The 23697-nt window shown below is 38.6% G+C and overlaps 1 protein-coding gene across 2 annotated transcripts in view; it reads right to left on the minus strand.

Annotated features, from left to right (window-relative positions):
• The window catches only part of LOC115626654 (basement membrane-specific heparan sulfate proteoglycan core protein), a 116484-nt gene extending 100031 nt beyond the window's left edge, over positions 1-16453 (minus strand). Inside the window, exons 1-2 of one of the 2 annotated variants that reach the window (XM_030522060.1) lie at positions 16380-16437; positions 15244-15494 (exon numbers count right to left, since the gene is read on the minus strand). In XM_030522060.1, the coding sequence (XP_030377920.1) occupies positions 15244-15342 (99 nt within the window). In that variant the 5' untranslated portion in view covers positions 15343-15494; positions 16380-16437. Of the gene's footprint in view, positions 1-15243; positions 15495-16379 lie in introns of both variants that reach the window. The other variant, XM_030522061.1, reaches the window with a different exon arrangement.
• Positions 16454-23697: the final 7244 nt, after the last annotated feature.

The following is a 23697-nucleotide window of genomic DNA, read 5'->3' on the forward strand; positions in this document are numbered from 1 at the left end:
TCAGAAGCTACGCATCCTGCTTATATATTACAGCGTTCTCATTTTTATTTAACTGCATTCTTTTATTAATGAACTGATCCTAAATGTGACTTCGAAAACGTTAGGCATAGCTGTTTTTTTTTTAAGTAAAATGTAATGTTAAACAATAAGAGAGAGAGAGAGAGAGTGCTGGCCCAGCAAACATATGACAATGTTGCCATATGTTCAGGTGGCGGCCCAAACAAAAGGATGAGCAACACTTGCATCAAAAACCTGAGGGCTTCAAGATTATCTGCAAAAGAGCTCGAAAAGATTTCTCGATAAGCGCGAAATTTAGATTTTGAATTCCATACAAAAGCTGATCAAGATTGAGGAGAGATCGGGTGGGACTCAGCATTAGGCTGCCTGGCTTCTAATTGAAAATCTTATAAAAGCCTTATAAAGCTTTTTGTTAAAATATTCGTATTTTTAAAAACGTGACTACACATAGATATATTTCTAAAAATATAGCCAAATGCAGATTCAAATTTAATTTCTTGATTTCAAAATAGCTTGAGTTGGGAACCTTGCACTTTTTCAGAGGCGGCTTTTAAGATATACTCCATTACTTAAGCTCCGCAGTTTTAAGCTGCAAACACTTTACAAATGTAAATGGTGGATTTTTAAAAGAGCAATAGAGGCATGATGATTTCTCAAAGCGTTCCCATTAGTTAGCGACCACTGTACAAAACTAGGCTCAACTCAGCTGAAGTGCTCTCGAAGCTCAGCAGCATGATCTAATGCCAATGGCTGTCCAACTGTTTGTCTGTTCGTGTGCCTGTGTGTGTATGATTGTAAAACTTTTTATAGTTTGACATTTTTGACTCGAAGATTTCGCTTGAATTTCGTGAAGTCGTAAAGAAAATCGGACAGCGACAAAGCCAAAGGCTGCGCAGAGAGAGGGAGAGGAAGAGATGAGCAAAGCTGAGATGTGCTGCTGATGATGTGCGTTGCCCTAATGAGTGGACAGACACACACACACACACGCAAACACACATAGACAGAGCAATGCTCGTCAAGGTCAGGAGACCTGTGATTTCTGTTGTTGTACGTAGTTGCCTGATTCGAGCCGAAAATATGTATTATACGAGTATGTTGGTCGTTTGAAGTTTTGTTGATTCAGCGGCACGTTTTATTGTCACCACACACACAGGAAATAAATCAAGTTTGGCTTTTGGCCAGCTACGCGCTGCTGTTGTTGTTGTTGTTGTTGCTATCCATGCTCTGGCGATGGCTCTAGTAAAAGCACAATGGCCAGTTGACCACTTGACCAGTTGACCAGTTGTCTAGCCCGTTGGCCAAGCAACCCCAACAGCGACCAGTCGACCAGTCAAGTGACAGCGACAAATATTTGCCTTTTGACAGCTAATGGGCTCATTAAGCGACTCGCAATTGGCTTGGAACTGCTTATGTATGTGAGCCTGGGATGGGCTGATCACGACAGGGGGCAGGGGGCAGGTGGCTGGGACGAGGGTGGGGGGCCGGTCGGTGACTTAAAGTAGCCGCCTAGAGTCATTCGCTCCGTCGAGCAGGCTGTCGCGTCAAGCTGTCTGTATGCTTAGCTCGCCTCCAAATCAAAATTTGAATATAAAATATGCTTACACACACACGCACTTAAATGTGTTTGCTATGAAGAGAGCATTTCGGATACACAAATATATACATATATATAGCTAGGCAAGTATGTATCTATATATGGACTTGCCGAATCATCGAGATCGATCTCAGCTTCAGCTTCAGCTTCAGCCTCAAGCTTTCAGGCACATACATACCTGCAAGAAAGAGAGGGAGAGAGATATGTTAGTGTTGTTGTTTTTCTTTACTGAGATTATTAAAGCGTATAAATATTGATCAAAAAACATATATACTTGTATTGATGATGGGCTTGAGTGATCGAAGGCTGGTCGAAGTCAGCTTTCTGAACAGTACACACAGTAAGTATGTGGGCAGCATTAAAACAAACTATTCCCAAATATTCCCAAACACTCAGAGTGTCATTAATTTATTGAACAATTTTTTACTTTCAATCGACTGGAGAATTCATCAGCATTTTGTTATGCAATATTACGAGTATATCTTTTTTAACAAAACGCCAAAATCAGTGCTCGGATTAGGCTGAAGATAATATTCTAGATATCGAATCCAGTCTACTTCCTTTTCAGTTTTCGACAACTTTTAAGACTAAAATCGAATATCAGTTTACCACAATCCAACCATCTATTATACATAATTATTATCTTATATTGTAATTATTATTATTATTATTTTTTTTTATTAGCCACATAAAAAAATCTATTTTGTTTGATAACACTGAGACAAAGGGTCTTCTTTTCTCAAGATATATTTAAAGGCAAACATTTTTTTGGTTTTAAGGATTGTTTCTATGTACGCTGCAGCACTTTTGATGAAAATTAAGTATATTTTAAGGGACTATGGAGAAACCTTTAACTAACATATCTTCTAAAGATAATGTTATGAACGATTTTTGCAAAGATTGTTGCTTCGGCCGCTTCATTATATAGTTAAACGATTCAAAAAAAACTCTACAGATTATGGTTAAAACTCACAAATGCCGAATTGATTTTTGAACCGATATATGGTACGGTACTATGGCAGCTATACAAGATAATATACATAATTTGTAATAAACTTTCTCTGGGGATATATAAAATAAATCTATGGGCCATGTTTGGTCTAACTAGCTGTTATGGCTTAAAAGTTCTCGCTGCATGTACAGGATTTAAGCATTTGATATATAACTCATAAATTTTAATATAATTTGAATAACATTTGGCCGGTTTTTTAAAAACAATCCGCTTTTTCCTAAACACTTTGTTCATTTAATTTTGAAGTCAATTTTGTAAATGGTTCGTAAGTTTTTCCATGCTTTTTATAAAGGTTCCAAGCATCGTTAAATTAAAATTCCCAAAATACTATTGAGTCCCAACCAATAAATCAACTATCATTTGCTTTGGTTTTTAGGATGCAAGGCAGTTCAAGCAACAGCTTCAGTAAGTCCTTAAATGTAGAGAGTTGCTGAAGAATTGCAATTTCTAAAGCGATCCACCAAGCCAATTCACTTGCAGGTGGGAGTCGGCTAGAATAGGTTTTAACCATGACTCTGGGCCTGGACTAATGCTTAACTAACTAACCAGCTATGACTAACTGTCTGAAGGCATTACAAACAAATTTGAAAATCTAGCAAGGAACAGCTGGGTCTTTACAAAGACGAGCATTTCACGAACTTTTCATACCACCAAGCTATAGTGGTCTAGCAGTCTAGTATTTAGTGTAGTATTCTTATTAAATAGTACAAAGTTTTCACAGCTTAGTTGTGCAGGATATGCAGGCAATGAATTCATAATTGTCGTTATCCTGAGATGTAAGCCTGGAGTTGAGTCAGTCTTGTAGCAAAGTGGAAATATTGTTGAATAGAATCAGGTGCTTATTTTGCAAAAATAGAGCTTAGTCTGGAGTCATAGTCTGGAAGTGCCAAGAGCGTGAGAGATCTGCCAGAATTTCTTCAGCATGGAATGCGCCAAAGAGTGAGAAACGTTTATACAAAAGCGACTTCTTCGTGATTCCTAAGAACATGCCAGCTGAAGGGAAATCAACTAATGCCCAGCCAGACTAGACACTTGTAAAATAAACCTATGTATGTGTGTGTATGGGTGCATCTGTGTGGCATGATGGGCAGTCGCATAAAGTTAATGAACTTGCAGAAATCATGTCATGTGTTTGGCATTTTATTTGCTGAACAATGCATTAATAGCATATGACACCTTTTTTAAATTTCTGTTCGTCTGGTGATATTGTTGTTATTGTTGTTGTTGTTGTTGGCATTATGCTTTTGACCAATCCAATGACATGTCGGATCAGAATGCAGCACGATGTGAGAATTACATTTCAACAGACGACTGCATTTTGCGTCGCTTACTCATAAACAGGACGGACGGATGGAGTTAAAGCCAACCGGTCCGATGAGGAACACATGTCTATCTGGCTAGGTATGCTCGTATACTCATACATATATACATAAATCTGTTGGAGCACGGTTCAGGGCCAGCAGATACTTTACCAAATTGTGCAAACAGCGTGGTAATTATGCAATAAGCGTGCGGAACAAAATAAATAAAGTTTTGCCGGCCTCTAGAACTCTACATATAATTAATAAATAAAAACAAAATCGATTGGTGGCGGTGGCGGTGTCGGTGTCGGTGTCTCTGCGCTGCCTCTTCGTTAAACGCTTAATAAGCCAAACCGGTTAATGGCCAGCCCAAAAAAAAAAATAATAAAAATAAAAATAAAATAAAAATAGCAAGAAGCACGCTGAGCGAGACTTTAAGCATGCAAATGTCATAAATATGTATTAAATTAACATTTTTCAAAATTGATCACACGCCGTTGACAAGCCCTCCCCCTTCCCCTCCCCCTCCCCCTTCACCCACACCCTCACTCGACCCCTTCTCTGGCTCGCCCATCAGCAGCAAGCCACGACCACAATTATGTTGCCAACTTCTTGAGGCTTAGTAATTTATCTTAATGTTGCTATAGTTGCTGTTGTTGTTGCTGTTCCTTTTGTGTGTGCCTTTAGAGGCGTGAGCTGAAAGCGAGAGTGTGTCCGTCGATTTGCTGCTGACACAGTTTGGGAGCCACTGGCAGCGCACGCTATCTGTCACACACACACACACACTCACACACAACAAGCTGTCTCGGCATGTTGCGCTTATCGAACTTGGCAACAACATAGCATAGGAATAACAACAACAACGTCTTATATCTTATCTGCAATACAAGTATAGCGAGGCAACACACTTTTTCTATAACTTTCTATAGCTGGGAAACATTTGACTTCTCTCCCGACCCACAGTTAGTTGACGAATAAAAACTGACGAACTGAGAACCAAAACTACAACTAAAACTGAAACCAAAACAACAAGAACAAGAACAACAAAAGGCCATAAAGCTCCAAATGCCAAAAACAATTCAAAGCGAAACGAATCGACAACCTAAACAGATGCTTTTAGTCGCTTCTCCATTTCTTCTATTGAATGTTTATTAAAACATAAATGTATTCAACAAATTATTTAATTAGCATAATTAGGCGTTGTGCTTTGTATTTTTTTTTCAATATGGTTCCGATATATGTGAGATCGTGTGTGTGCTTGCTTTGTTTCGTTATGTTTTGTTTGCGGCAGTTTCATTAATTAATTGCTTATTGGCTACTCGTTAAAAACTTGCCAATCACACGCATTTTGCTCGCCTTTGAGCTAGTTGGGCAACAATGGTGGCTGGCTGGCGATAATCTGATGCTAATGGCAATAATGATCGCGATCATGATGGAGATGAAATGAAATTAAATAAGTGCACTGCTCTGGGAACTTAACAAACAAGTAGACCTTCAGAAACTAAGAAGCTTGCCTTTAAATGGGACTTGGCCAGGGATTACGGATTGGGTGCTGCTTAAATTTAAAGAAGGCTTAATGCCAGAGCGACTGGAGATGCAAACGCAATTTTATATTCATATTATGTTGCTTTGGACAGCAATTGCAAGCCATATTTTAATTGATTTTTGTATTCAAAACTGTTTAATTTATTAATAATTAATAAGCTCATGAAAGAGGACTAACTGCGGAGAAGAAAATAGAAATTAAACAAACTTAAGCGGTTAAACGATTTGGAAAATTTGGAAATAAAAACAAAAACAGCAATGTCTAAAATAAACTAAATCTTGTCGATTTGAAACTATTTAGTTCAAAGACCCCACCAATTACTAATCCCGAACTTAAAACTCACGAATGTTCATTTAACGTTTAATTTAAATTCTATTGCTAGTTTATTAATTGTAGTGTTTGGCTGGCAAGACAGACCTTTTTCGAATGCTGCCGAAAGTTCAACAATATATCAGAAAGTCTCTGAGATTGTACATATATTAAAGTTTTCTTCCATTCAAGGCCTTCAATTCAGAGCAGCAAAATATTTTAATTTTCTGATTTCCTAGTATGATCTTTAATTGCTTTAAGGGCTTTAGTTTCATGGAAGTTATAATTGTTTATACTCTTGACAATAACTCTTCAAAGCACAATCAATTAATTCAAAAGTATGTAGCTTTTAATAATCGAATGATTAATAATACTCAGTTAGAAGCCTTTGTTGGTATAGGCGTTCTGCAATTTATTTGTCATTAGCTTTATGGTTGGGTTTGACACAAAGCTGTTCAAATCATTCAACTCTCAATTCAAAGAGTTCGCCCCATATCCCGCCACATACTCGTATCCCTTCACACAATCAACAAATTTTGGCTACTGAACAGTTTAATTCTCTTTTATTGGCTGCCATTAATATAATGGGCGAGAAGTGGAGCAAAATCTTCCTCAGACAGAAGTCGCAGACAGTGTCAGTGTTTGACCCGACGATGAGCGGCAATTGAAAATTGTGTAAACAGCTGAAAAAATTAACGGCAATGAGCACAAATTGAACGCAAAGAAAGGAATTTCCAATTCCAATGAAATCTCTAAAGCAATGGGTTGGTTGGTCCATGGCCGGCAGCTGGGCGCCCGCCTTTCGAGACTTCAATTTTTATTTATTTTTGCTTATTTAGATTTCGAAACAGTTCGACACTGTTTTCGTTTTCTTTATATCTTTCATATGTGTGTGTGTGTGTGTTTGTTTGTTTGTGTTTGGCATATTGTAGCGTTGACATCGGCATATATCGGCACATCGTCATGCTTCAGTTAGCAGCTTAAAGCTAACGATGATGATGCAACTCCATTGGCATCAGAGCAGCCGGGCGCAGGCTGGGACAAACCTTTTTTAATTTCCCCGAAAATTAAATCGTTTAAGATTCATAAAAGATTATGCTCGAATGCTACTACATATGTATACTATATGTAGTCGTATAGATCAGTTGCTGGGTTGGTTGGGCCTTGAACGATGCGACATCGATGTTTGCAGCTGCAACTGACGATGAGGCTGATGTCAGACTCCACAGACACGCCTGATTTGCCTGATTTGTCAGATTTGTCAGATTTGTCTGAGCCTGTGATCATCGGCCTCGGCCATCAATTGTTCATGCGTTTCATTACTCATACGCCTGGTGGGCCTCCAAATAGCAGTTGGCAGTCGGCAGCGTCAAAATCGTCATAAAACGCCGATAACAAGTACATTGTAAATACTTTTTATGTCCAAAGCCAGCAGCCATTGTGAACTTTGTCAAGTGCTGGGCAAGGCAGAGCCATAAATACCGATATGGCTTTGGCACATGAGCAGCGTACACGTATTTATAATACGCGGCAGCTCCTGTACCTTGGCATCTACTAAAATCTGAATATCCCTCAAATTATGAGAAGATTACTCGGTACAATTCCTTGAGACATGCTTTCTAAAATATGTTCAACTAGTTAAAAGAGGTCAATTGTCTCTAGCAGAACTGCTGGGTTCTTAGTTGTATCCAACTGTTTGATATGTATCTATCTCTATATGTATTTTGTATTGTTTTTTCCGGCTGCATTTGCAAAGCGAAAAGTCAATGGAACGACATTTCTAAAACAAACTTTTCAATTGTCAAAAAGTGAATAAATATTAAAACCCCAATAGCTCAAGTTCCAAGAAAAATGTCCGAGTTTGCAAGTACTTTGTGTTATTTCTCTGGTTTATAAAAAACAAATTTGAAGTTGACCGGTGGAAAAATGAAGATTTTTCAAACAAAATTTGGCGTTCGAATTTTCCGAAACTGCTTCTTAGTGCTCACCTTCACCATAAAACACAACTTTTGTGGGGTGTTGATTGTGTTCCAATTTTTCCCTTATTTCATGCCCCAGGAAAAATGGTGAAGAACCAAGCTTGCAATATTTTTTGTAATTCTTTTATGGAGCCAATCAAATGAAAATTGTATATTTTTCATACAAAGATTGGAGCTCGTTTTTCCCCCTTTGGAGTTAGAGTTTTCCAAAACCGTACTCACTTTCACCGTGAATGGAAACTTGTGTCAGAACTTCAGCTTCCTAGCTCAGTCAGTCAGCCAAGACAAACTGTTTTATATACAAGTATATAGATGAATATGATGAAAATGAAGGCATATAGGATATATGTACAAATAAGTATGTATACCCTAGAATTTCTGTTAAACAAACAATGATTTGCTATAACTAAGAGCATTCATTGTACGAGTAGCTGGTTGTATACGATTTATCATTGAAAACTCAATAAGAAAATCTCTGGTCCCGATACTATCAGCCATCATGATAGCAGCATGTTCGCTTCAGACCTTCAGTACAATTCATTTTGTATGGGAGACCTAGGAAGATTAGACTCTATATGCTACTTAGCTATTCGTAATACACAAGCGCAGAAAAACTCAAAGAAAGTTTGTAAAAATAATACTAATATTATTTCATGTCATACAAAATCCTATTCTGTTTGTCAACTGCTTTGTTTTTGAATGATTCTTTTAGAGTTATATCGATAACTGTTTAGTTACAAGTGTTCAAATCATTATCATATTACATAAATATGTGTAGAATGTGATGGAATTATGGATGAATATATTATGCAGTATAATTAGGATTACGCAAAGACTCCTCCTATGAAGTACCAAATCCATCTCTAGATAGTTCCAAAAAGATTGTCAAAATATAACCCAACATTAACCTCCTAACCTCCTTCAATAATAGCTGTCAGAATTCGAAATTTTGGTTCACCCTGCACAAGTAGAACAATTGTTTAATATTCCACAGACTAGCTTTTGTACTATTAATTAATTTCTACACCGATCGTTCCTATGACAGCTTTATAGCTCATATAGTGCACTGATTTAGACAATACTTTTGTTTGTAATTAAAAACCTATTTATGTCATATTTTATCAAAAGTCATCCTACGAGAATTAATTTTTCCACCGATCGGTGCACTGGCAGCTGTATAAAATATTGGAGCTATACATATGTGGTTTGTAGTGAGAATTATTTGTATTTGGATGAGACAAGTCTGTATACCAGGTTTGGTGTCCCTAGCTGTTGTGGTTCAAAAGTTGTCGCCGTTCATACGTTCGAACAGTCGGACACGACTCGTCACGATGGTCATACGAGTGTACCCGTATGTGCCTTCAACATGTGGTCTGCTACGAATCCTTCTGCCTCAACTTAGGCGTACAGAGTAGGCGAACAAAGTGATTCTAGTGTTCGTCTGCTTTTCAGTTAATTACAACGACAGCTGCCGCGATGACACAATAGACACTTGGATAGACATAGGCATAGACCCATAGGCATCCACATCCACACCCACACCAACACCAACACCCCCCTCCACAGCCGCTGGCCAGTTCGTGGTGTACATTGCTGAGGGTGTTCAGACATCACTTGCAATAACTCAGAAGCGAATTGCGACAGTTTTGTAGCCGCTGCTCTTGTTGTTGTTGTTGTTGTTCTAGTGACTTTCCTCTGTAGTTTGTTTTCTATCTATTTTTGACATTTACGCAATGCAAAAGCCAAACAATTATTATTCATACACATGAATGTATGGGTGTATGGGTGTATGGGCGTGTGAGTGTTTGTGCCTGCGGAGCTCATTGAGGCAGACGCGCCATGCAAATATTAGATTACAGAAATAACAACAAAAGCAACAACAAATGCATGAAAATAGTTTCTCACTACTCTGGCCAATCTAGAATCGGCGGCAACTGGGACGGCTGGCAGGGCGATGAAATGAATATTGCACGCTGGTTAGCGATTAAAGTTCTTCCGAAACGAAAAGAGTCTCAATATCCCAAACTATTGTTTCTCACATTTCCTCAAAATTCGTGCTTGAAAATTATTCTCCGAGCAGTAATTGGAATTTTCAAAATGCAATTTAAAAGCGTTTGCTGTTCAAAGATGTCAGAACATTCCAAACAAATGTTATCTTGAGTCAGGTTTCTGATTTTCTGATACCAACTTAAGCTATTTGTTCTCACATTTCCTCAAAATTCGTGCCTAAAAATCATCCTCCAATGTTTAGAGTTTTCAAAATGCAATTTAAAGGCGTTTGAGGTTCAAAGAGATTGCAATTTATTTTCTTGTCAGAACATTCTAAGACACAAAACTAATCTTATCTTAAGTCAAGACCTTGATTTCCTGGTGCTACTTGTATCTATAAAATATATCTTATATCTTAAAAAGCTCAATATTCTTTAAGAGTAGATGGAAAATAATCCTGTATTTTCGATTATCGTTGAATAGCTTTCGCAGAGGTCATACTTATTAAAAGATAGAATCTGTTAAGATCATGATTTTAGTTCAGCTAAGCCGCATTACTGAAGAAGAGATTTTTTCAGCTGCCCAGACCAGACCAGACAGTTGCTCTATAAAATGTAATCCTAGCACAGACTTTTAAGTCAAAGCAAAGAATATAGATGGAGATCAATTGTAGATAGTTGTAATTGTATATATAGGCTTGATCTGCTTATCATGAGGAGAAATAAGAATAATATATGGCTTCTATATAGCTATGATATGGACTCGGTTAGGCATATATTATATAAGAAAGTCAAAGGTAACACTGCTATGTTTCCTATATGTGAATGAAATGTTATAGAAGCTATCATACTTATATGAGATGATAGGAGATGATATAAATTTATAGAAATGTAAGCAAATATTTTTCATGAGGAGATAATGGACAAGTGATTTGCACAAATGTGACAAAGATATATGTGGACATGATCTCAATAGTTAGCTACGATAAAAGTAGAATAAATATGAAATAGAAATATGTTAGATATATAGTATAGTTATGATTGAGATACGATCAGAAAATAATAAAGATGATTACAGGTGCGATATAAACTATAAAGATTCGCTCAATAAATTATTAAGTTAAGACAAGGAACTGATAAAGATATAGCCCATTATGGATAATGAACTTTTTGAGGGCTGACAAATAGAGTACCGCCCACTGTACCCCTAGAGCAGTCATTTGTTCAGTCACAGTGTTTAGTCTATGAGTCTGAAATATTTCATATGCAAAGCGAGGAGGCAACGAAAAATAAAATTATGAAATGTTTAGAACAAAGACCAATGTTAAAGTTGCTCAGTGGAGTGGAGTGGCGAGGCGGGGAAGGGGAAGGGGGAATGGGGAAGGGAACTCAAGTGATCTTCGCATATTTATTTGTAAATCGTGTTGTTGTTGTTGTCGTCGTTTTGTGCTTTTGCTGTTTGCTGTTTGTGCGCTCTCCTTACACATTTATTTACAACAAATGCTGTTCGCGTTTATTTGTTGTCTTGTCTTGTCTCATGTCTGTGGTGTCCATTTGGGCGTACGTCCGACACTTGGCGACTCTATTTTTAGGCCTTGGCTTTGCAGCAAGCGACACACACACACACACACACACACACACACTCACACACAACAACAAGGGTGGGGAGCGAAACACACAGGCAGCTAAGCAATACGTTATTACAAAATGCATACGTCAGTTGTTGGATGGCAGCCAGCCAGCTAGCCAGCTAGCCAGCGAGAGTTGTTACATCTTGATATTGTTGTTGTTGTTTTTTTGGTCAGCCTGCCTGCTCGCTAATGGGGCGTGGCAGGGCCAGGCACAAAAAAGGGCAAGTGGATGACTAATTGCACGCATTGGTTCGCCACTCTGGGGAGCCCCAGAACCCGTGCTCTGCCTCTGCCACTGCCATAAGGCGGAAGTACTGGGCATGCGAATTTGTCAATTGATAAAGCTAACTAACGGCATCTATTGCTAGAGGGGGGATGGACAAGGCACACAGACAATGCAATAGAATGCAATGCAACTTTGTACAAAGTGTCGACACTTGAGTCTATTTATTTATAAATACTTTGCTTTTGTTTTAGTTTTTAGTGGTCGAAGTGTGCCAGCTTGAAGGCATCCCGCTTGAACTTGAGCTGAAGTGCAAAATATACACACATATACATATACTATATATGTATATACATATGTACTTACGTATGCGAGTTAACTCCCTACCCCGCCATAGATCTTGCCAATAGTCAGCGCAATGAATTGTTTAATCGAATGCTGGACACAATCGACTCCGACAACTTTTCCAATGAAAATTGCATGTGAGAAAGCAAAAAGTTTGGACATGCTTTAGATACATACATACCTAAATACATATACAAGTATATATATATATATATATATATATATATATATATATATATATATATATATATATATATATATATATATATATATATATATATATATATATATATATATATATATATAAATATATACACATGTGTGTGTATATTTTACATGCATGTGTACATGAATCATGCATTATATGCGGCCACATGTGATCGACAGGCAGCAACATCTTGTGTCCATATGTTGTACAAACAAATAAAAGCAGAGATCAACCAAAAGCAGCAGCAACAATGGGAATGGGAATACATATCTTGGAATGTGCTGTGAAGACAGAAGTCAGCCCCAGTAGGAGAAAGATATTGCTGGAGAGGGAGAGGGGGGCAGAGTACAAATGAATTCGTTTTAAATTTGATTTGCCGTTGCTGTTGCTGCCTGCCAGCCAGCCTGCCTGCTTGTCTGCAAATATTTTGACAGTTCTGTGACAGGAAAGTGGAGTGTGCAGCAGTATAGTGTAGTGTCTAACGATATCCAGCAGCTGTAGATCATCAGTCCAGTGTACAGAAATGCATTTACTTGTAAGTGTGCCCATAAGGCAGCAACTGGCGTTCGCCTTGACGTATACGCAATCACACCAAATATTACACATACGCCACGCATGCCCCAATATTTAACTTCTTATCAAACCGTTGTTGCTGTCCAGCCACATATGACCATGTACAATTAGTTAGTACGACTCATTTACAATATGACCTCATTTCACATATTTTCGCAGCTATGTAACGCCATAGTGTGTACTTCTGTGAAATCGCTTCCGAATGATAAGCATTCGCTCACTGCATTTGAATGGAGTGCAAGAACAACATCGACAACAACATACCACTTACTTGCATAATATATGTATTTGTGTTCTGTTTGGCACTTCCTTGAACTAGACTGGCAAAATATAGCTGCGATAAATGTGGATCATAAGGTCGAATGGACTTGAAGCATTCAATTAATTGATTCGGCAATTCAATACTATACATACAAGATTTTTCATACTTGTATTTCCCTCGTAAATTGAAATTGAAATTGCTTTTCAACTTTTCTAATTAGAAGTGCTGGGAAATGCAACTAAACAAAGTATAAGAATAATTGCATCTGATACATCTTGATATAAATAATACTATAAAGCAATATACTATACCTTTACTTCTTTGCGATTGACAGTCTAATAAAATCGCATGGAAAGTAACGCAACTAATTAGTTTATGTTTAAAGTAAATGCCCGTCTAACCAGCATTCTTTACAAATTCTTCAGAATCATATGCCCTGCAATATTGGCAATATTTTTCCAGATAGGTATAGTAAGGCCAAATGTGAAACACTAAGTCTTCTGTCTATGTCTTGTAGGCCTCCTTCTAAATCGATCTCACTGTTTTGTGGGTATTATTATAATAGCTGGATTCTCATTTTTTCCCTGCCGCTGAATTCGCAACTGGCTTTCGGGTATGGCAACGAGTATGACACTTAAGAGCCATCGAAAGCAACACCAATTCCGCAGACATGATTCAAAATATCGCGTGACATCACATTCGAGTGATAATCAGAGCATTTGTACTCCTTACCCACCCAATCGTTCACCCAATTCGGTCTTTTTTCTAACAAATCTGCCTCAAAAAATGGGCAAAGACAAATATGTTTGAACATGCGTGTAGATGTATTTTTAAAATATTATTTCATAGCATTATGGAGCGGCTGATAGGCGCACATATGGACTGACGACTACATGTCATTAACACGCTGATAAGACGCTATCAGACCATTATGATGGGGCTCATCAAGAGCACAAATAGACGACGCACACACTCGCATTCGCTCCACATAATTGCACATACGCGTATGTACGAGTGTATACATGTATAGTATATAGTATATATGAACATATTTGTATGTATATCATTTTTTAAGTGTGGACGTCGGCTAACAATTAGCAACAAGAGTACCACCCGAAATACCAGATAACCCCTGGGCCAACGGTCACGGGCAAGACAGCAAGACAACACAAGACGCGAAATTCAATTTTGATTTTATTTTTATATTCATAGCATACTACTATATGTATGTATGTGATGCTTTTCGAATTTTTAATGATGTTTTGAATCAAAAGGAAATTGTCGCGACCCAAAAATCCGGTCCGACGACCGACCAGGCGCTTAACAATTTGTATAATCGCCGAATTACATTGATAATCGCCGTTTGTTTGAAGAATGCAGAGTATTTGGGGTCGACGCAAGATTTCGTGCCTTTAATGGATCCGTGGCTCATATTCATTTCATTTTATTAATTTGTTACAAATAAGCCGAGCGAGCAGGTCGCTGGGGAGCTACAAGCTGAGGGACGCCAGAGTTTCTGACTCTCTAACAAAACAAATATAAAAACCTCCAATTAAAGCAACAATCTTTATGTTAATCACATTTCGATGTGTCTGGTGTTTGTTGTAATTTATGTTGTGCTGCTGTGCTTGTTGTTGTTGTCCGTCAATATGCCATGTAAATTAGTTCAAGTTCGTTGCCGATCTCGTTGTTGCTGTTGTTTCCCCCAATCTTGAACTGCTCAGCAGCTGTGAATGCATTTCCCAGCATAACGAGCGAGCGAGAGAGACAGAGACAGAGAGAGCGGAGGGAGGGCGGAGAGAGAAAAAGCAATGTGTGGAAATAGAATCATATGTGAAAGCCTTTCATCATCCGCATAAAATAACGAATACCCAACTCTCTCAATAGGTTCTGAACTTGTCAATCCATTCATTGCGTATGCACTGAGAAAAATTGGAATTCACTTGGAATACCAAATCAATATTTGTGAAATCTATATACTATTAGAATAATAATAATAGGTTCTGAACTTGTCACTCCATTCATTGCGTATGCACTGAGAAAAATTGGAATTCACTTGGGCTCCCAGATAAATATTTGTGAAATGTATATACTATTAGAAACGGAGAAAGCTCTAGCAAGAGGCATACGACTGATAGAATTAGAATTAGGGTCCAACCTGGGAGACTATAATTTCTAAAGATATATAAACATTTTTCAAAGAAATTGTTTTTCTACTTGGATAGAATAACGACATTAAGCACTCTTTACTCACCTTGATATTGTTTGCCGCTGCATGGCAGGCGTTCAGGATCAGCGCGAGGACTAGCAGGCGCCACATTAGTGACATCACATGGGACCGGGGTGATCCCATGGTTGTGGTGTGCTTTTTACAGATTTTCGGTATCGGTTGGTTTTGTTGCGTTTTATTTTAAATTATTCTATTTAAGGCAGTGTTCGTATTCGATGTCTGGTGTTTGTGTATTAGGAACGTGATACAAAAAAAAGGTTACGATGTCTATGGCACTGGAAAATACAAAATCAAAATAGGCATTCTATGTACATATACTTTACTCGTATAATTGCAATGGGAATACAAAAATTGTCAAAATTGACAAAACACAACGAGAAATGCTGACTTGCAGCGATGCGAACATTTTTGAAAATTTGGCATCAGCGAAAAATGTGATACCAAGAGCTGCCGCCAAGTGGCAACGAACGGCGAGAAAAAAAACCAAAAACCAAAAACAAACGAACGCAAAAAATCAAAAGGAGAATGCACAACTTGGCCAGAAATCGCCGGAACTGGCGATTGAGGGAAGGATTGAAGTGCAAATGTGGGGACACCAGCACAGGGATTGGGGAACTTTTAGTTAGAGTTCATAATTTTCTGGATCGGCGTTAACTTTAGGATGCAAGCTACGATTCGCCTGTTCACGCGCGCGACTTCTTGCCACTCCCTTTGCCGCTTCCTCCTTTTGGCTTATGCCAGAAAACAAAAACAAAACAAAAAACTACACCGGTCACTTTTCATTTCGGTTCGTTTCAGTTCAGTTCGGTATATCTGCGCGCTCGTCGCTTGTGGTTTCTTTTTTATTATTTTATCATCAATTTTGTGGCGTTTCGTTTAATTGTATTTTTGGCATTTCCTCTTTAGCCGGTCCAAAATGTGCGTCGATCGCCCGTAAAGAGACAAACAGAAACTTCAAAAAAAAAAATTGATTTCAGCGCGCGATCCTTTGCGCCAGTCACTGTCGATCGGTTTTATTATTGCAGTTGCTGTTGTGGTTTATCCTTTTGTTAGCACCACAGAAAAAAAATTAGCTAAATTAGCACACAATCGCACTTGAAAAAAAAACCGTGTATTAATTATGATATAGCAGATTGCATTTGAAACCAAATAACACCAACAACTGTGCCGGGCAGGTCGGCAGGCAGGCAGGCAAAAGAACAACGCACCGAAAATTGTGCGACCGTCTCGTACAACGGCGCGCAACCGAATGAAGAAGAATTTTGCTTGAGCGCCGACGCCGACGCTGACGCTGACGGCGACGATGGCGACGAAAGCGACAATGCTGCCAAAAGATACGAATGCGCACGAAAGCGCCCGAAGACGCAAGCAGACAAACACACAATACACACACACACACACGCATATATATATATGCATATAGCGACACCCACACATATACGTAGAGTAGCAGCGCAGCAGCGGAGCATTGAAGTTGACTGAAGTTTGCGCCTTTTTGCATTTTTCCCCGTAGCCTGGCCTGTGCGAGTTTTAAGTTCTTTAGCAAACAGGCAGACGACACAGATAGACATTGGCAACAGTAACAACAACAGCAACAACAACAACAACAGCACAAACTGACACTTGTACTTGCGGCTAAAAGCAAAAAGGTTTAGAAAAAACATAACGGCTTGCTGCGGTCGATGCCTGCATTTGGCAAGCCTGTTGCGTCTCTGTCTGTGCCACCGTCTGTCGTCGTGGGTGGGTTTGGGTGTCGCTCTCTCTCCCTCTATCTCTCTCTCTCTCTCTCTCTTGCTCTCTCACACTCTCACTCTCCCCCTGACACGCTGCACACGCGCCTTTCCCAGCCGTTCACAACGGCGCTGCGCCTGCTCAGCTGCCTGAGTCGGCTTCGATGCTGGCATGCGTATCAAAAGTTTATCACAAATATTGAGTTGAGAATTCTGGTTCAGTTTACGGTAATTTATTTGGGGAGGAACTAACTAACTTGTGCACTAATTTGTATTATTTTGACAAGACCCATATTTTACTATAAAATTCTATTTGGTTTTGATTAAAAATTATAAATGTAAATTAAATAATATAAGTAAATTATTTGATTACTTCTTAGCTCAGCTTTACTAAGCTAGTTCTTTACTATAAATCGTTCTTTCCGTTCATTTGAGCATTAATTGATTATATCTTCCGTTCTTCAGTATAGAAGTGTTCATTTATATTTGGCGACTGAAAGAGATTGGTAAGCCGGCTATCGCATTTTAATAACAACGATAATTTAAATAATAATTTAGCTATCTTTTTTGACAAGAAAACTATTTGACAATAGAGGGATAGAACTTTGGATACAGCATCAAGTATTTCCACTTTATCCCAGATATTTATCAACGTCTGCCACTCTATTTTATTCCATAATCAGAATAATCAACATAGTAGAGGAACTTGGCTTATAAGTTTTGTTCATCAGTTCCTTTGGAAGGTGTGATCATAGGGAACTAGCTCGGACCGACCGACCGCGCTAAGCTTCTGTTGTTTTCTCTGCCGCTGCCTCTGCCACTGCTTTATCGCCAACAGGATGCCCTGGACTATTTTCGCTGCATAGCAAAATAATAAAATAATAAAAAATAAAAAAGCACACATTTTAAAAAAATTGTGTGTGCTGTGTGTTAGCTAGATTGTTTGTTGGGCCTGCGACTTGCGGCTTTATCAGCACACACGCATTTTATTAAATGGAGCAACAACAACAGCCACTGCCACAGCCACACACACAACTCATGGGGAGGCGTTGCTGGTGTGTAGGTCAACTGATAAAATGGCGTGAAGACATATTGCTAGAGGGAGAATGGAAAAAGTCCAATTGGAACAACGAACCAAAGGAATGGGTGCCGTCAGCACCAACTCAGCTGCCGAATGCCGTCGCAAAAGAGAGTAAAGGTATGGCATTAAAGGCTGCAAAGTTGTAGCTCTCACTGTGCAGCTACGTCATAAAATGCTCCTCACAAGCCACGTACGAGTGACGAAATGTGCGCTAAGTCTGCATCTCTTATTTTTTGGCACTATTCTGTAAACAACTGCCTCCTGTGTCAACTACTTTATTTTTGACTTTGAAAGGTGCTGCCTAATTTTTGCGCTCAATAAAAGAGAGAGGGCGAACACTATTCCGACTTTTTAAAAATCACCCTGCAAACAGTATGGCTACGTCACAAAGCATCCTATGACGCCAGATGAAGAGAACAGTAAAAACGGACCTTTCCTTGTACAACCACTGAACACATAAATACATGCATAACTATACATATATATACAAGTAGTACCATATATGTTTATGTAGATACGTATGCATGTTTTAAGTGTGTCACGCATTGCAATCATATTGGACTTCTTAGAAAGTTAGTAGGCCTCAAGCAGTTCTTTACTTCAACCCCATTAGACCCAAAATACATAAGAAATACACTGGACTTGTCTTTGGTTTTCTAAGGTGGCTTAAACATATTGATTTACGGTGCTGTGCATTGTTTTACCAACCCTAATAACTTGGTAGATCAATTTAAATTAATGCCGCTCCATCTATCATACAATACCATATATGTAGCATTTTTAAAGATTTACTATATATCTTTTGCCATTTTAATGCAATTTTCACTTCAAACAACTTACAAGAGATCAGCTTCAAAGCATTAACATTGCAATTCCGATTTTATTCTCAATATAGACGCTGCAACCTCAGAAATCCGGAAACTTTATGAATTATCATTATATTTATTTTAGGAATAATCGAAAATTTTGCAAGATGAATTTATATCCCATTTCAATACATACATATAAAGTATGGGACTTCTTCAAATGAGGAGTACTAATTACAACAACGACTTAAGACTATGTGAACCATTAAATAATTTAAAAAAATTTAAAAATTAATTAAAAAATAATTAATAAATAATAATTAGATAATTAATAAAATAAAAAATAAAAAGCAATACAAATAACATATATTTCCTTCAATAATGTTGTGCGGAGTTTTCGGTATTTTAATTAATTCAGATTTTACACATTTGTACTAAGCTCGAAAATACATGACAGCTCTTCGACCCTTTTGGCGTCTGCAGGAAGGGCAGCACTGGGCGTTGCTCGCTCCTAGACACATTAGGAAGAGAGATAGAGAGAGGGGCAAGAGAGTCGAGCACAAGAGAGAGGAGCAGAGCTTGCAGCATTGCTCTCGCAGCAACCAGCTGAGTTTCACTTTCAAGCAAGAGCCGCCCAAGCTGCCTATCTGCGATCATTACCGGCATTGCACGACGTCAGCGTCAACGACAACTCGGTGTATGTGTGTGTGTGTGTGTGTGTTTTTCTGTGTATAGGCATATGTGTGTGTGTGTGTTATCAGCAATGACAACTTCACATTCTGATGAGAAAAGAAAGCTTTAAAATTGGTCACAAGGCAAATGAAGTCCCCCAGGCCGCTATTTAAAGAGCGGAAGAGAGAGAAATGAGGAGAGGGGAGCCATTACAATGCGATGAGTCATTGCCATTTGTGGAGCAGTAAAAGCGCGATGGAAATGCATTCAGGGGTAAAATGAAAATGCCGGCAGCCTCGTAAAAATCATTGCTGGCCAAGCGGAAAACAAATGAGAATTCCAGCAACAAAATGCATAATTGCATAAATGCATGAAGAAAATCAGGAACGGCAGGTAAATGTAGGAAAATGCACGAGACATGGATGGAATCTGGTAAGAACCACATTAAAATTAACATTAACATTTCGAATTCGGTGCTCAGAAATACAAGTATGTTCGAAAGGGAATGCTCGATGAAGAATGAACGCATTAAGCATCAATATTGACGTCTTTGCACGCTCTTCATTTCTTTCGTTATGGATGATGTAATTATTTTTAGATACTCTTTATATGAACACCTTTCAAAGAAATATTTAAATATAGCCTTAAATCACATCTATCAAGGTTTCTTATTATCATTCAGTATTTTGTAGGGAGTGTAGAGAGGCCTTATGTATGGAAAAATCTTTAAATAAGATCTATATAATGTTAAGGCCATGCTAGTTCGACTATTGCCTGTGCCCATCCCCTTTTCATCAAACGAAAATAAACAATCGTTCCTATGAAATATATATGATACACATAGTGTGCCGATCTTAATATAACCTCCGATTATGGTGAGGCACTATATATAACTTATGTTTTTTTTTTTCAACTGCAAGCTTTCAAACTTTTGGTTTTCCTTCGAGTTATCTGCTGTGTGGCTTATTATTTATTCGCATTAGTGGAGGTCTGACTGTACAAAAGTACAGCAGAAGAGCCAGTCAGTTTTGTTTAAACAATGTAATATTTAATACACCTAATTCTGTTTTTACACGGTAGATTGGTTCCAGAAACAACCGTGTAAAAAAATACATTGATCATATGCACAAATAGGTGATTGGTTCCTTATCTTTAAATAAAAATATACGAAATTTTTAATTTTGAAACCGTGTTATATCAAAATAGTGTAAAAAAATACCGTGTAAAAACAGAATTGGGTGTATTTAATCTCAGGTCGTTGAAATTTGATTAAAAACAGATCAAGCAATTGCGCTACTTTGTAAGCATCTAAGCCGCTAATTAATCAACTTTTTGTGATAGAAATAGTTTAGTTTTGAGAACAATGTGAAGAGAATGTTTTATCATGATGTTTGGAGAATAATTCCAGGGGTGTAATTGTTTTGTAGTTGTTTGCTAATTAATCCTTTTATCTTTTGATCGAGTGCTGGCGCGTAAATTGGTTGCAAGAGGATTAGTGCCGATATGGCTGGATTAATTGTCATTTCTGAAATGTTAGCCGGTCAGTAATTCAAGCTTCCCCCTGCCATAGGGAAGGCACGAGCTCCGCATAATGCGGCCATCTCATTGGCGCCTAAAAAGCTGGCCGAGAGTACTGCGCATGCTCTGAAATGGTCGGGCGGCCGGCGAGGTGGCCCCCAGGGGCTTGGGTTGACGCCCACCGCCTGGCCACACGACCAATGGCCGTGTTGCGTTTTGGCCCGTTTTCGCCAGCAACTGTGACAGATGTCGAGTGTCCACATTCGCATTCGCATTCACATTCGCATCCACATCCACATCCGCGTCCGTGTTTGCTTCCAGTTGCAAATTCGTATGCCTATGTACTGGCAGTGTCGGTTTGAGCGTTTGGCGCCAACGTTGCGGCTTCCGTTCTTGATAGCAACGCATTTAAAAATAACAATTAATTGCCCAAAGAAGCTGCTGAACCGGCCTATCAATGGGTGCCTTGTCTCGCCCTCGCCCTCGCCGTGCTATCAATGTCGCGCTTTAATTTGGGTCAGCCGTCAGCCTCAAATCGATGCTGCCTCTGCCACTGCCACTGCCTCGGATTCTGTTGCTGTCGCTTTCGCTTTCGCTGCTCACTACCGACTACTATATAATTCTGAACCGAGCACCATGCATGGGATGGCATGGGATGGCATGGGATGGGATCGAATGGGATGACAGACGAAGCATAATTCAATGCGCGTCGTCGACTGGACATTCCAGAGGTTTCAAGAGTTTATCGCCTATTTGCTTGATATGTACTCTTACAAGTATGTGTGTGTGTGTGTGTGTATGGATGTGTGTGTGTGTGTGTGTATGGATGTGTGTGTGTGTGGTTTTAATTGAGCAACACGGCTGCGCAAGGTTATCGTTATCACAAAAGCTGCCAAATCTGCGACTGACGCCAGCAAACCATCAAACGGCCAACGGTCGCCGGCCAATTGCCCGCCGACCAGTGTTGCCAACTCAGCCATTTTCCCGCCAGCCACACAATTCTTTCCTATCTCGATGGCAGACAAAGGAATTCATTTGATCTCAAAAATTTCACAAATTTAACAATGAAAAGCATTCTGGCTAGCTATCGTCCCAAATGTTTCATAGAAGTATACAAATTATTATAGAAAGGCGATCGGATTTTTCAATTCATGGATTATTCAAATTTCACCCAGATGGTGATTGCATTTTTGGCCAAACACAAAACAATTATTCGCCTGATTTGTCTTTCTGTTTGCGAAATGCAAAGCTCCATGCAACGATTGTTGTGATTGCTGAAGCAACTGAAGGCCATCCCGCCCGAGGCCTATAACAAGTGTACGGAAAAGTGGCTCAACAGATGCTTATATTAGACCGTAAGTAGTCTGATTTAAAGAAAATATTTCGAAAACTGTTGTTTTTTCTGTTTTTACACGGTAGATTGGTTCCAGAAATAGTCGTGTAAAAAAACATTGATCATATGCAAAAATAGGTGATTGATTCCTTATCTCTAAAGAAATATATATGCAATTTTTAATTTTCAAGCCGTGTTATATCAAAATCGTGTAAAAAAAGACCGTGTAAAAACAGAATTAGGTGTATTATATTCACTTGCTTTTGATGCTGCCTATTCGATAATTTGTACATTTCAGATTTATTTAGAAATTATTAAGCAAGTGATCACAGATCGTTGTAAAAATTGCATAAATTCCAACAAAAAAAATGAAATGTGAAACATGTTGATAACGTGCCGCATTTGCAAATGCCTAGCTAGCTGGGTTTCGCAACAGCTGCCAGTACTCTAATGTCAATGCAGATGGTTGCGAAACATTAGTTGCTATGCATTTGAACTGCAAAGGAACATGTTGCAGTAGATCATAAAGTGTCTAGGCAAATGATATTCATTGCAAGCAGTGTTGCCAATTAAGCTATTTTTAAGTCAAGTCTGGACAGCAGCTATTTGCGACTAAACTAAAACTGAATTGCGTTCACTTTGCCGTTGATAAATACTATCAGGGCTGCCACAGAAATGTTATTTTATCTAGCTTTTAATAAATCATAAAAATATTTATTGATGTTGACGGAAGCTATTTGAATATTTTTAAGTAAGCCGAGCTGCTTTCAGCTATTTTTGCAATCCATAGAAATGAAACTCAATTTCGTTCACTTTTCTGTTGACACATGCTAAGAGGACGTGGTTTTCACGCCTCAAAAATTGTATTATTTAGGTTTAAGCAAATAAAAAAGCTAATTAATGTTGATGGACGCGAACGATTAACATTGGAATCTGAATATATTTTAATATTTTTAACTAAACCAAGCTGCTTTCAGCTATTTTTGCAATCCATAGAAGAGGACGTGGTTTTCAAGCCACAAACATTTTATTATTTAGCTTTTAACAAATAAAAAAAGCTACTTAATGTTAATGGAAGCAAACGATTAACGTTAAAATCTTTGCTATTTGAATATTTTTAACTAAAGCAAGCTGCTTTCAGCTATTTTTGCTAACCAAAGCTGGCAGCACTGCTTCCCTTACGCTCCTGGCCAAATATTTGCGCAGACAGACGCGCTCTTACATGCTCGTGCAACGTCGCAACTCACCACACCCTGCACCGACCTGTTAACTTGGGCGCTGTAATGTGCCTAACCACAAAGCTGTCGGCACAGTTTTACAGCCACTGCTGCCGCACAG

The sequence above is a fragment of the Scaptodrosophila lebanonensis genome, unplaced genomic scaffold (genome assembly GCF_003285725.1).
Source record: "Scaptodrosophila lebanonensis strain 11010-0011.00,11010-0021.00 unplaced genomic scaffold, SlebRS2 tig00000089-arrow-pilon, whole genome shotgun sequence".
NCBI classification, from domain to species: domain Eukaryota; kingdom Metazoa; phylum Arthropoda; class Insecta; order Diptera; family Drosophilidae; genus Scaptodrosophila; species Scaptodrosophila lebanonensis.